Genomic DNA, 15,118 nt, shown 5'->3' with positions numbered 1-15,118 from the left:
TTTAATGTATCTAATACGTGCGCTGTCTTACGGGTAAACTGACGTGACCGAAAAGGCCATAATTTAGACCGTGCATAAATATAGACGTGCTACATCGTATAGCAGATAACGACCCACGTATGCTAACGATGTATATTTCAGTAGTATAAGCAACATAAGACCGCGTTCAACTTCATTGAATTGCGGATTTTAAATCGTAAATGCAAGTCTTTATTTAAGTCTTTATTTGATTTTTGCAGTTAGCTATTTCGCAATGGTTGTCATGGAAGCAGCGTTGTTGGTGGCGGTCGTTGGACTGTTGCTGTTTTTGTTTCTACGATCATCGGTAAGCCTTCTTTTTGGTAGTTTGATGATCGACTATAATGCATATTTTTAGTACAGGCAACACGATATTTTATATTAAGTCTGTTAAACATGCTGTATAATTATTTGGTATTTTCCATTAACCTTTAACCAGTTTTCTTTAAACGATAATATAACTTAAAATGAGGCATTGTACATATATTCGTTATTATACTCCGTATCGATGTACAAGGGTAATACCGGATTCACAACGGGCATTGAACTGTCTTTCAAAGCGCAACATTCACCCTTTCATACATAATGACTTATGATATGGAGTCGTACATGTGCCATGATTATATTCCTAATTTTAAATGCTTTGGTTTGTCCGTATGTTGAATAATACTATCTTTAACGTGAGTTTTAAAACTTCGAAGCTCAAAAGTAAAACATTTGGTAAGTATCTTAATTCTGTTCTTTTTAAACATTGTTAAATAATACTTCTGGGATTCAAACTGACGACGCTCAAGGGTGTATATATATATATATATATATATATATATATATATATATATATATATATATATATATATATATATATATATATATATATATATATATATATATATATATATATATACTTAATGAAGCGTCGGTGGGAGATATGCACTATTCGTCGTTACCACCATCTCAAGCACCAGTATCAATTTGATTTAGATAACCATTTGTATGGTTATGAACATTCGTGGTTTAAATGTATAGATGTTTTAAAACCTCAATAGTCTTCAATATTTTCAAAAGACTAATTAGCATGTGCCTGCTTTATACGTCGTGTGTTTGTATTTTACAGAGCAAAAAATCATCACCACCAATTCCTGGTATGCAGCCGAGCTCTCAGAAGTATGTTTTGGTAGCTGGGGTGTGGTGTATTGCAACTGAAACATATCGAGATTATTATAGCAAGCAATACTGCTGTAATGTTGGACTTTACTATTATCTTAGAAAAAGTAGTGAACAATTTAATGTTAAAAATGGGTAAGACAGACAGTCGATCGTGTGGGGGATATGATATCGGTGTTATATACAATACACAGTTGTTAAACATATGATTATGATGTTACGTGCACAGTTGTTCCAACCATTTCGCTGGTTGTATAAGTTTGTAAACGGGCGCGTTTTATAGCCTGTTAAATAGTATGTGCATCCTTGTCAAGGTGTGTCATCTGTATTTCTGATAAAAAGGCGCGTTATCAACAATTATGTTTGTGATCAATTATTCAGAGCTCAATTCTTAACGATTCTGTAGACATACCTGATTTGTGTTAAGGAGCGTGTTTCCACTTTTTCCGACCGTCTTATTTTAAGTCGTTATGACATAGAGTGTTCGTGTGTGTAAAACGAATATCCTTGTTAATTTAAGCATACGTGATGTCTGTTCATGTGATATTTCATTGCCGCGCATAATGTCATTGACGCGTGACATGTATTTGATGAAACTGTATAAGTGGCATTCCTATATGTAAGCAATGTGCATATTATCAGGTAGTTAAACACCATATTTAACCAAGGCAAGTGATTGCTTTTAATGAAACGGAATATGTGGTATCCATTTGGGTTGAATATACCGTTATCGTCAGCTTGTTCCCGTTTTAGTAATTAATTTTAACTATAAAATATGCTTTAATATGCCGTGTTCGGGTTCCGTGTTTCTTTTAAGATGTTTTTGAATGCTAAAACATCAATAATGTTGTTGTTTGTCTGTTTGGTCAGCAGTTTTCAAGTTCAAAATATCATATGTGCATTTCCGTATCTTAAGAAGTACACGCGCACAAAATTACTGCATCATTTTTTTCTCAGGGAGGGTAACCACGGAGACATATCCAAGGCTGGGAGCCTACACCAGTTCCTAGTGCAACTGCACGCGCAGTTCGGCCCGTTAGCCTCGTTCTGGTGGGGCCGCACGCGCATGGTGAGCATCTGTGAGGAGACGCTCTTCAGGCAGCACACGACCGCCTTCAACCGACCTTGTGAGTCGAGGAGTAGGTCATAAACATAGATGCAAATTGCGAACAAAGAGCATTTTTATAAACATAAATTTATTTAGTTTTTTTTTGTTACGTTGAATACGTTTTAATTTCGTATTTCAAATCATTAAAGGAATTAACAATGTTCGCAGTAGGCACTTTCAATTAGTAAAATACAAAAATGTGTTCATTTAAGATGAATATTAAGATAGAATACGTTTTTTAATTTAGAAACTAAACCAAAACGCAGATTCAACAATGTGTTCGACGTAGTATGAAATGCGCGGCATATGGGCCTGATATAGGATTATGAATGACAAATATGTGCCCGAAATATTAACTTACTCCAGAAGATTCGTTGACAAGTTTATACCGCTGCTGGATCTAGGCAGTTGCGAGTACACCAACTTTGATGCCGTATGTGAAACTGAACTATTCTAACTCTTTACTCGACCCTTTTTTGGATGCAGACGTGTTTTTTTTTCAGTATGTTTAAGCCGCTACCGAAAAAGTACAACCCGAGTACGTAAACAACAGATCAACTAGTTTATTCGACCCTGCTTTATTAGGTCAATGTTTGCAACAAAGGCAGGATCAAAATAAAACTATTTGCTTCAGACGAAATGTTCGACTTGTTTATGCCGCTGCTTGGGGCGCGAAGTCTCGAGTACGCTAACGGTGACGACGGCAAGAGCCGACGTAAGGTCTATGACAGGGTGTTCACGCACGGCTCCATCCGAAAATACATAGAACCGTTCCAGGAGGTAAACAGGTTTTCTCTGTCTTTTTTTCATAAATATGAGCCGCTGTAGTGTTGTTGTTATTGTTTGACAACTTTCCTCTGTGCAATTGCATCCTCGCTCAGCACACGCCATTACCTGGTGGCTTAGCGGCTATTCTAACTGAATAAAAAAAAATCATCGATCGGTTCATAATTTAAAACTGTTCGAGCTTATAATTATAATAACGCGCCATACTCGTTTGTACATAGGCAGCAGACGACATCGTGCGGAAGTGGACGTCATATTCGCCCGGTGAGCACGTGCCCGTGTGCTCTCACATGACGGTATTCGCACTGCGGTCTGTGCTCGCGTCGCTGTTTGGAAAGGCAATGAGTACCGACCAACAAATAAGCCAGTTCCGGAAAATATATGAAACGGTAGGCTTTAACACGTGTTTTCTAACAGCACTTGACAGTCGGGTTATATAGCAATAATGAATCCTGAGAGAACGTTTTAGAAGTGTAATTCTTGTAACCCTTAACCAGTATTATACGACAAAGGATTACATACTAGTAAAACAAACATAAGTAAATGTGCCTGGGGCCTGTCGGTGGATGATAAATCTTGAGATGAACATTAAAAAATACGTATTGTCCAAGCCAAAACGTATACACATTTATTGTGTTATACTCTGTGCGATATGCTTGACAATCTATTCAAAATAAATTTTATGAAATATATACGTTTTGCGTGATTCTTCTTCAATTCAAGAAGGGATTTTTTTTGTTATTTTGACAAACAGTAATCCTAAATTCACAATATGTAAACGCATTATGATTGATTGATAGTTTTATTACGTCGATATTTTCACATCTTATTTGTGTTAAACCGCTCATTTTCAGATATGGAATGAGAAGTTGGTGAATTCTACTGATCCGAATGAACAAGAGAGGCAACTCCAAGAAGGTGAGTTGTCGTGGAGTGGTCTCCCTTTATGCTTAAATCGTCGGATTGCCAAAAAGTAATGTCCAACATCGCTACATTTTTTTTTAATTTTAATTTCCTTAACCGACTTACATAAAGCAGCAAATACTGGTTTGTAACATTCTGTATAGTTGAAAGAAGTTTAAATACGCACCACTCAATGTCGAGACGGTCGCATTTCGGGCGTATACTAAACTTGAAGAGTGAGGCGGAAATGGCGATACACATTAATTCGTACTCTCCAGATTTAACTGTTTGCCCTTTCATGGCGGTTTTTGTTTTCCGTATTTGTCAGGCAAGCAGGAGTTATCCTCGGTGTTGCTGCAGATATTTCGCGACCGGAAGCGAAACCCACCACGCGCAGGCGAGGAGCTATTTTTAGATGTGCTCATGGAGTATACAGAGGACGAAGAGGTACAGTTCTGTGACGCGCTCGTGTACACCATCGGGGGCTTCCACACGGCCGGAAATTGTAAGCCCTTTGTTTAGTTTAAACCTATTTATTTTAGCTTGATTGTCAGGGCCGTACCCAGGATTTTTTTACTGGGGGGGGGCCCAACCGGGGAGGGGTCCCCCCTCCCTATATATATACTTTTTTTATTTGGCACTTTGCAAGGTGAATTTTAATGCTTATACAAAACGTATTTTGTGATATGAATTAATGGAATATAACAAGTAAATCAGCACATTTCGGAAGTCTTAAGCTTTAAACAGTGGTGTGAATTCACAACAATATTAAAAGCTTTAGATTTCCGAAACAGGTTTAAACTGACGATTACCAACATCAACTCTCGTATTGCTTCCACCATTTTTTTCACAAATCAATAACGTCACAGGTTTTTTTTAATCTGATTTTTTGGGAAAGACCTTGCCATTTTTGATGAAAAAAATTGCGCGAAACGCCTAATTTTTGGGTGAAATAATGAAAGTCTTAAATAATCAATATAACATTTTTTACTGTTTTCAAACAAATTCAAGGAAAAAGATAATTTAGTTATACAATATTTTTCTACACTGGATCAGGTTAACTTATATAATGAGATCGATTTGTTGTTTCAATTTTCATTTTTTTACCAATGAGCCATTAATAAGTTGATATTACTCAATTCTCGGTACTCAATTATTTTAAATACTGAATTCTGCCAAATTCTTATCTGTTGCTCGGCAAATTTATGAATCTGTTTTTCTTTTAAACAAACATGTTAACATCGTAGTCTTTTTCAGTGATTTCCTTTCAAAAATTAAAAATACTCAGTTTTAATACCTTTGTCAGTGTTTTTGTCCCGGTTCAAATTCAGGGCCCTATTCTCAATGCAAAAAGTATATATTGGGACCTAAAAATTCCAAATAAAAGGTTTTAAAAAAAACAATTAAACTTTTAGAAGGGAAAAATACATCTAGGGCCTTCTCGCAGAAAGAAAAAAACTTGCTTCGGCAATTATCAGACCATAGTCTACGAACTCCTGTAGCAGTTGCTTCCCTTCGCTGCACGTATCAAAATACATGTTACATCAACCATCGATAGATATAGCATTCATGATCACAATGGGGGACTGATCGGGGATGTGTGTACAAGGCGATAAGAAAACATTGCCTAGAGGCTTATCTCGATTGGCGAGCGTTAATCCCCTTGTTTATCAGGGACAATAAAACAAAGATGCTCTTTTGTTTTAAGGGAACGTGTACTGTGGGCCCTTGCACGAGAAAAAAAAATTGCAGTGGGCCGATTAAAAAAAAATCATAGTTCGACAGCCAGCTGGGGGGGCCCGGGCCCCTGGGCCCATGGCCTGGGTACGGGCCTGATTGTGTAGAAAGCCTTAGGCTTATTCGAAACGCTCTCGAGTCCGTTTCCTGGGCCTAGAACCAGTACTTGGTGTCTCTGGGGGAGTTTTAAAGAACGCTCCTATCGAACCCGTGACCTCCCGGTCGCTATATCCACTACACCACGGCTCTTAGTAACTCTCGTGGGCCTTTTTTTAATTTTTGACAGGTAAAGGTTAAATAGGGTGTTCGTGGAATATTATGTAAATGTTGGAATTAACAAGTAAACTTTAATAAATGCGAAATCAGCACATTTACCACAACGAAGTTGCCTTCGGCTAATGGCTTCTGTAAGTTTGTATGTAGTAAATCTAAAAACTAGCTTTCCGATATTAACTTAACTAGTCAGTTTACTTGCTTATTTTACCATTCATTTTTAGCATCCGCAGCTACTGTTTTATACCAAAATTTAAGGAATTCTTAGCTATGAGAACATCTTAAGATCGAATTACAATTTAAATTGTATTTAAAATGGGACGCCGGCTCCTACTCTCAACAGATCTACGAAAAACCTATATAATCCATGTGTAACAACGACGCTGGATCACTTTACTACAAGTGAATTTCAAATGCATATGAACATCTAAACATGTCGTCAATGGGTCGGCTTGGTTCTTTATTCCAAAATAAGTGTTTTTATAAAAGGCCTGGAACACTCCGAAGTAAGCCATCCCGTGTTTCCTCTTGCAGTGTTGTCATGGGCGCTTTACTACCTGGCCCAGTACCCGGATATACAAGAGAGAGTGTACGCGGAGATCCGGAGAGTGCTTGGAGACCAGGGCAACGTGGACCACACCAACGTTGGGGAGTTCCAGTACGTTGTGTATAGCGTTATAATCGTGACGAAGCGTTTATGTAGCCACGAAGCTTTGGTAGTGTTACGTAGTGTAGCTTAAATGTTACTTAATCAATCACTTTATCTAGCGTTACGTAGTGTTACTTGAGTTACCTAGCGTTTCAGTTAATAATCTAGCGCTTTTCTCTCTCGCCTCGTAGCGACATAAACGTTACATAGTGTTACTTAAGTTATCAAGCTGTCTAGTACATCGCGTTACTATCGTTCCGTTTCTTAACTGTTGTTAAGTGCCTTTTCAGTACACTGAATATAACGTATTGCTACATGAAACGTCACTCTTGTTACGTACAGCGTTACTGTATTTGCGCAACGTTAATTTGTTTACGAAGTTTTCTAGTTCGTCCCTTAAAGCATCACTTCCGTATCGTTGTTTTACGTAGGTGACGTAGCATTCAAGTTCGTCGAGTATACAGGACTGTTGTTACGTTGCGCTCATATGAGTCGCGTTCTGGGAAAACTGGGCATAATGCATATGCGTAAAGTGTCGTCCCAGATTAGCCTGTGTAGTCCGCACATGCTAATCAGGGACGACACTTTCTGCCTAAACTTGATTTTCGTGAAGTGTGACTTCCATGAAACTAAAAATCCATAAAAGCGGGAAGTGTCTTCCTAATTAGCCTGTGCGAACTTCACAGGCTAATCTGGGACGACACTACGCACATACATTAAGCCCAGTTTTCTCAGACTCATCTATGTACTCAACTTTTCAGTACATTGCGCTTAGCTTTACTGCCGTTACGTAGCATGACCGTGATTACTTATCATTTCAGTACGTTACCCATAGGATCAGGGTCGTTTCGAAGTGTAATTGTAGTAAGCTATGTTGTGTTAGTCAAAATCGTTACTGAGCGTTTCTAACGTCACGAAGCTTTTTAAAAGTCTATTAACATTTCAGAACTTCTTGAAGGATGAGTAACTTTCGTTATGTCTCGTTTCCTCGAATAATGTTTGCATTTATCATCATGGAAAACCTCAAATGGTGAAATTCAATATTAACAAGAAATACATGTTTTTCTGCAAAGAAATAACGCAATAATCGAGTCAAATTATTTTACGTATAAGGATCATTGAAAAGCAAGTTTCTCGCTCAAAAACTCGAGAATGTATGAAGCTATTGGAAAGCAGTCACATACAGATGCCTCATATTGAGACTGCTAAACAGTCTGTAGGGTCACGTGGTTGAATATAAGTGATACGCACATTTGTATTTTCGTGTAATAGTATATTGACAATTTTTTTCTTTTTTAAACCACTATTTGTTGAGCATATTAAATTCAGATGGCGTTATATATAAACCCGCATTGTACGTGTTGGGTTATTGTTAACAGGTACGTCAAGCAGGTGTTGGACGAGACGTTACGCTGCGCTATCGTGGTCACCTTGGCGGGGAGATTTATGGACGAGGACGTCACCATCAACGGATATGTGATCCCCAAAAACGTACGTATAAGAGAGACCAGTGAGTCGCGTTCTGACAAAACTGGGCATAATGCATGTGCGTAAAGTGTTGTCCCAGATTAGCCTGTGCAGTTCACACAGGCTAATAAGGGACGACACATTCCGCTTTTATGGTTTTTCAGTGTCAAGGAAGTCCCTCCTTACCAAAAATCAAGTTTAGGCGGAAAGTGTCGTCCCTGATAAGCCTGTGCGGACTGCATAGGCTATTCTGGGATGACACTTTACGCGCATGCATTAAGCCCAGTTTTTTTTCAGAACAAGGCTCTGGTAATCCGGAAGCGCCTAAGGCAGATATTACTTTATTTGTACTGAAATCAAACTGTCAGATCAAATTTTCGTTAAGAAGTACTATAGCTTCTGATAACCAAAAATAGATACAAAATAAATAATTTAATATTGGTACTTATTACAAGCATGCTTATGTTTAAAGAACATAACACGAAATTACCCATGTGTCTGACCGTTCGTCCGTAAACTGTCCGCATACGTTCTCTTACACGTTTTAACTTACAACATTCTATCTTGCAGGCATTTGTCCTTAAAACATGAAATCGTGCAAGTGTGATTTTTTTCTTCATACGTAAAACTAATATCACAAAGAAAATGTATACTGGCAACCAGTTTGAGCACAATTACTTCGCAACGGTAAAGGGGCATTTTCACAGATTTTGGCATGTTTTGAAATGTGTCATTAAATGCTTTATATTGAAAAATGTAAACAATGGATCTTAAAGCTCCAGTAAAAAGCATGAATACAATTACAGAAAGAAAAAAGTAACCCTCAACTTGGCTCGAACCACTAACCCCTGGAGTAAATGGAGTTAAAATCCATCGATTAGACCACTCGGCCATTCGTCCTCACAAAATGTGCGACGTATTTTATACTTTATATAAGCAATCCTCGTAGTATCACAAAATATAAAATGAAGAAATATGTGGCAAATTGTAACAATTAAAAGTTTTAGTTTCAAGTATGCCAGCTCTAACCCGAGTGGAATTTCCGGAACTTCAGATGAGTGTTCAGATGAAAATATCTGATGTTATGTTGCTATATAAATCTTTATAACAAGTTTTGTCTCCATAAGTAAGGCCGATATTAAGGGTAATGTGTAGTTAACATGACATGTAGTAAACGGAAATACAACGTACATGTATACACTTTTAAAACTAAAGAGACTACATCTTGATGTTGTAGTTTCAGGCATTAATATTTTTGCTAATAAAGTCTGAAGAAACAATAATAATGTTACAGCCATGATAAGTTGAAAGTTGGAATATGACCGGTATACTGTTCTACCATACAGTTGACATGATGACATAAACTCAACTCAAAGCTGAAATTTGGAAGTTAAAGAAAACTTTTAACACGAATTGTGCACGAGGTCAAAACGAATCTGACCCACGTCAGCTAGGTTATTAATTGTAATTCAATTGGAATAGACATTAATTATTTTATTTATTTGCAAATTTTCATACGACCCAAGTGCAAGGCAGTTTGTATTTGTTTTTTAGATATAGGTTGAATTACGAATACGGGTTTGTGATTCGTTATGTTATCTCTCTATCTCTCCAGACGCCAGTGATTCATGCGATAGGCGTGGCATGCCTCAACGAGAAGGTGTTTCCCCACCCTGAAGTGTAAGTTATCAATTTCATGAAAACGCATCCCATGTGTTTGACGAAAAATTGTTGTAAGTATCGACGAGCTTTGATAACTGGTTTTATAAACCACTTTCATTAATTGATATAGTTGAGATATTTAGTGTGATTTTTATGATTTATATGTACGGATACTTCTTCGAAGCATTATTATAGTATTTAAAGTTTTTCCAAAAACATAACATACTTTTCTTAAATTGCGAAAAAGAGACAGCTCCTATAGGTCTTTGATCTAGCTTTCAAGGTTATGTCAAATGTAAAAAGCCTCTCTAAAGTATCATTTTGTCCATCATGGAAGGTTTTCTAATAAGTTCCTTACTTAAGTTTCACCATAGTAGACGATAGGATTTACTTCCGTCCGCCGTAATTAGATTCCCTAGATTGACGCGAACCGTTTTGTAAACGCTTCTAAACAAGTAAGTTTAAAATAATAAAACACGCTTGCGTTTAGTATTGTTCATAAATCGTTTTATAACATACTCCAAATAATTAATAATGGCAACATCTGGCTTGCTTTCTACTTAAGGTTTGATCCTGAGAGGTTCAGTCCTGACAAAACCAAGAAGAGAGGCGCCCTCGCCTTCATTCCTTTCGGTTTTGCGGGAAAACGCTCGTGTCCCGGCCAGAAGTTCGCCTATGCCGAGGCGACCACCCTCGTGGTGGCCCTCGTTCGTCACTTCCGGCTGCGACTGGTGCCTGGCTTGAATATCAAGCCGGTCCACGGTCTCATAACGCACCCCAACGAGGAGATTTACGTCACAATTGAGAAGCGTTAGATCTGGCACGCAGAAAGTAATATGTTCGTGTCCGAATTAAACCAAGGAGGGCATGCATACCATGTCTATAGAAAGGAGACATGACCAACTAAGCTAAACAACGTGGTTTTCCTCCATTGCTTAAACTTTGCCGTTTCTCTATTTGCACGTTGTGATTTTCTCATGCAGAGCATTATTTTGTTAAGGGAATCATTTCAACGCGATATATTTACGAAGGCCAATAAGAGTTACAGCAGCTTACTCTGGTCATAGTGCTTCCTTTTGCCGGCATTAATTTCAGAACACATTCGACACCATAGTCAGTGACAAGGCGTTTGTTTAACAGCAAATGCACAGTGTAGAATACATGTATAAACGTAAACAGAAACGTATTTTGGATATTACTTATAACCATTTTTGTACGCACATGATATTCAATTATGTATAGGAAAAATTGATTACGCATTGTGATATTTTGCTTGATTTTCAGGACAAAAAAATGCAATCTATTTTACTCGCATTGGCGTCAGCGTAGGCGTACTTCAGGGTGTCCGGACGAGTTTTTCAGAAATGGCTATAGTGATTACATTCAAACATAAACATGTATTTCCCATACTTAAATTATCTCATTTGCCAATTTTTGTTAGTCTACTTGAAAGTTTAAAAAAAAATGGACAACTTGCAATTGTCAATTTACATATGCACTATATAGGAAGGTTTGGGAAATGCTTAAGGGATTTTACTAAAATTTAGATCTTGTAGTCTTCGTGTTGAAATGGCCACAATTGCCTTGGTGGGTTACTCTATTTTGAAATTTGTTAAAATTAAGTGCCTGTACATATATGCAACATAGGCAGAGTATAGTTTTTTGGTGAGCTAGTTTGTCATGTATGGCTGGAGGGAAATGAATTGTAAAGCAATTGTAGTGACATTTGATACATATATTACATATATTCCTTATGTTCAGAGATTGCATATTGGATCGATCTGATCAAGATTAAGGTCAATATTACAAAATATGGATACATGGATTAAGATCTCAAGACCGGATGAAGCTGTTGCGATGAAATCATATATACATAGGACCTGTATTAGTCATGGCCACTATAAGCAAATTAATTAACATAGTTTGAGCTTAAAATCAAGGTTCATGATTCAAGATTCAATTTTTATTTGCAACATGTTCAAATGGCCAATCGCCAATGTGGACACATTTTTGTACATGTAATTGATAACAACATCAACCTCTTTTCATATTTCTGACAAGTATTTAAATTATGAGTAAGCGAGGTTGCTGAACATTAAAAATAATTCATACATGAATATCAATCAATAATTAGCAGCTGTTTATCATACATACATTTACTCGTCGCACAAAAACATTGTGAGAAAATTAAAAAAATCTTTAAAAAAAACAGCTGAAAATACAGGAGACATTGAGTCTCATAGTGCATTATATTCCTTTGAAATTTACAATTAAAGGCAATGCAATAAATAATACGTGTTACATTCTAAACAGAACCAATAACGCGTTTACTTCGCAACAATAAAACATGTTAAATGTATTGCATGGAAAACAACACATAATCAAATTTCATAAAACAAACATTAAATACTATTTTTGATTCGAATAAGTACTTTATACTTAAAATTTTGATAACGTATGGAACATATGTAAGTTTTATTTACAAAAAAATCAAAAAAATCTGAGCTAGTGTAAGTATTTAACAACATAAATAGATATACGAAATGCATTGACTACGTTTGATGGGTTAATGTACATCAAATGAACAAACCCTTGTAGGTTAATCTAACTAAAAATGCGACAAGGACCAAGGCGCTAAGTTTTTTTTACAAAGATTCTCTATCAGAAAACATTAATCCTAAAATTATTTGCATATTTGGTCTGTTTCTGAAATCTTACATCTAAAATCTGTATATAAGTTGCATTCAAGCACAAAATTATATTCGTCTTCAATACATTTACAGTCAATACATGTCATATGCTCTACTTGTGTAGGATTGGGTTTAGACCATCTGTCACTTTCTATATTCAATTGAAAGTGTGCCATAATTTCCTCCGCCAAAGGCGAATGGATATATATAACTTACGGTCAGATAAATAAAATGTATATGCTCAAGCGATGCCTATGTGATTTGTGTGTTTTGCTTTTAAATTCTTTTAGTATTTTGCGGGCCCCCAATACAAAAATGGAACATCCCTGCTAAATAAAGCATATTATATCTGAATATTGACCGGAATATACTTATACACTTCATTGAATTGGGCAGCCTTATCATTGTACATAATAATAGTTCCATTCCTTATACTCCCTTATTTGATTTAAAAAGTCCCATTCAAAAACTAGATGTTGATAATTGCACATCGAAAACAGATATAAATTGAATGTTAATGTTATTCGTTGTAAGCTATAACGGAAAAAAGTAAACAGTTACACGCTGTGTATGAATCTATAAAAGCACCGGTAAAGCAACAATAAACTCTAACTTGCAAAACTGTACATCGTTGCATTTATTATAACAAAGCCCGTATTGCAACCGAATGTTAAAAGCTTTGAGTAATGTTTCAATGCATATGTGAATATAATACATTGCATTATAATTACGCATAAAAACATGTACGATGTAGTTAAAAGCCATTGTTAAGACTTGATTTTGGAGTTTTATTACTTTGATTGAGTTGTTTCCCTTGGACCATACTTGTGATTACTGTGTTTAACCAGGTATATTACTTGACCCCAGGTCATTTCCTTTTCCCACCAATTTAAAGGCTTTTCATTGGTCACAGGAGCAGTTGAAAAGAAGACTTGACTTGGTCAACATGTATAGGTGATTGTTGACTTTTTAAACTTAGATTTGTGTTTTGTCTAAATAAAACAGAACCTACCCCTTTAACGGTTGCGGATTACTATCCCTTTAATAATACGGAACTATACCAGTATTCTGACATCGTAACAATGGCACCCAATGTGGGGCAAGTGTTCAGGAGCCAAACACACCAGCGCAAACACTCCAGCGTCGAACCTAAACCAATATCTAGAACTAGCACTACGGTGATCCAGTGAACTTTGAATGCAAACTGTTTTAGTGAAATTCCAACATTAACATACGAGATTATAACTATCAGATAGAATTTTGAAGAAAGTTTGGATTTTTGAATGGTGTTCATGTGCTGAACACATCTGGTTCTATACGTTGAACACTCATGCATTTAATTTAGCACATATGGATTTATCTACAGTACCAGTGCTTAAGAAATTGTTGACTTAACGGCGAAGTTCACTGACAAATGTTAACAGTGATTCAGGGGATGAATATGTGCCTGACACATATGCAGGTGGGGACGCCCACAAACCTGAAAGTAAGGGAAATTCCTAGTGGAAAAGAAAGTACTCATGCTGAGACAACAGTTACAGAAGGAACAGATAGTACAGGTATCGTTAAAGAAGAAGAACACGGAAGTCTACTTGTCAACCTAAAAGAGAACGTAAATGAACATGATGAAGCAAGAACAGGGACCTCAGTGAAAGAGAAAGAGATCGTTAGCGATATGTATGATTCGTACATATTTTTCTACAATAACCGAAGCATTCGTCTTTTTATTAGAATCTGAGTTTGTGTTCGTGTGTCGTATGAATAGATATCGTTGCAGGAAATTAAAATGATCCGTAAATCTAAATTTAGATTCACATCGTACATGCATGATATACATGCTGGCGAATTCCACTGTACATACATTTTCGATTTCAGAATTAAATATCTGGCTTATTCGACACATGTTGTTCTTAACTTTTATTTTACTTTATATTGAAATATATGTATAAGAAGGTTTTTTTACACATTTTATATAAATTCATAAATATTTGACAAAATCGTGCAGTCCCGCTTTAAACAAATAATTGCATTGGAAATGACTTGCGAATTACTAAACATCACCGATAAGCTGCCCATCTGAACTGTGGGCGGGGCTAACATAGTGATATCGATTAGAGAAATGATGTGTGGACGGGGCTAACAAAGTGATATCATCTGAACTGTGGGCGGGGCTAACATAATGATATCGATTAGAGAATAGAGAGATGATGTGTGGGCGGGGCTTACATAGTGTATTATCTGAATTGTGGGCGGGGCTAACATAGTTTTATTTTTCGGTTTAATAGAAGTATTGATAACATTTCTATCTGCTCAACGATTTGTTGGTAGAACGTTTTAAAGCACTGCCTAAAATTATCGCAGAATATTCCATCGTTGCCTGTCTGCTTGATTTACACTCGTGATTCGACATCCCGTGCTATATGTATGAATATTTTGATATTGTTTAATTTCATCAGAAATAGTAACTTACATGTGTATACCGATATTTCTAATGAAAAAAATAATGGGATTTAACTTATATCTCCATGATTTCGATAGCAGTGAAACGTACATAATCATATCTTCTATTTATTATTAAATATAATTTTATTCATCCAATAAAGATCTATGCTACTGTCAAAACGGCCTCACACGTCGAAGCGTAGACATTTATGAAAATTT

At 36.5% G+C, this 15,118-nt stretch overlaps 1 protein-coding gene across 1 annotated transcript; it reads left to right on the top strand.

Moving 5' to 3' along the window:
• Positions 1-115: 115 nt before the first annotated feature.
• LOC127855760 (cytochrome P450 20A1-like) lies at positions 116-11,019 on the top strand. The gene is made up of 11 exons (XM_052391563.1): positions 116-325; positions 1,133-1,182; positions 2,140-2,309; positions 2,925-3,070; positions 3,298-3,465; positions 3,931-3,994; positions 4,308-4,484; positions 6,524-6,647; positions 8,018-8,129; positions 9,721-9,785; positions 10,333-11,019. Exons 1-11 carry the CDS (start codon positions 254-256, stop codon positions 10,580-10,582), a joined length of 1,398 nt encoding a protein of 465 aa, XP_052247523.1. The 5' UTR covers positions 116-253; the 3' UTR covers positions 10,583-11,019.
• The last annotated feature ends 4,099 nt before the right edge of the window (positions 11,020-15,118 follow it).

The sequence above is a fragment of the Dreissena polymorpha genome, chromosome 13 (genome assembly GCF_020536995.1).
Source record: "Dreissena polymorpha isolate Duluth1 chromosome 13, UMN_Dpol_1.0, whole genome shotgun sequence".
NCBI lineage: Eukaryota > Metazoa > Mollusca > Bivalvia > Myida > Dreissenidae > Dreissena > Dreissena polymorpha.
Note: the sequence above shows the minus strand (reverse complement) of the source record. Positions and strands in the feature narration are given on the sequence as shown.

Excerpts from the sequence above, each read along its gene's own strand:
- LOC127855760 (XM_052391563.1), top strand. The coding sequence starts at position 254 with ATGGTTGTCATGGAAGCAGCGTTGTTGGTGGCGGTCGTTGGACTGTTG. Across the intron at positions 2,310-2,924 it reads GACCGCCTTCAACCGACCTT|ACGAAATGTTCGACTTGTTT; the intron begins GTGAGTCGAGGA and ends TATTTGCTTCAG. Across the intron at positions 3,466-3,930 it reads TCCGGAAAATATATGAAACG|ATATGGAATGAGAAGTTGGT; the intron begins GTAGGCTTTAAC and ends GCTCATTTTCAG.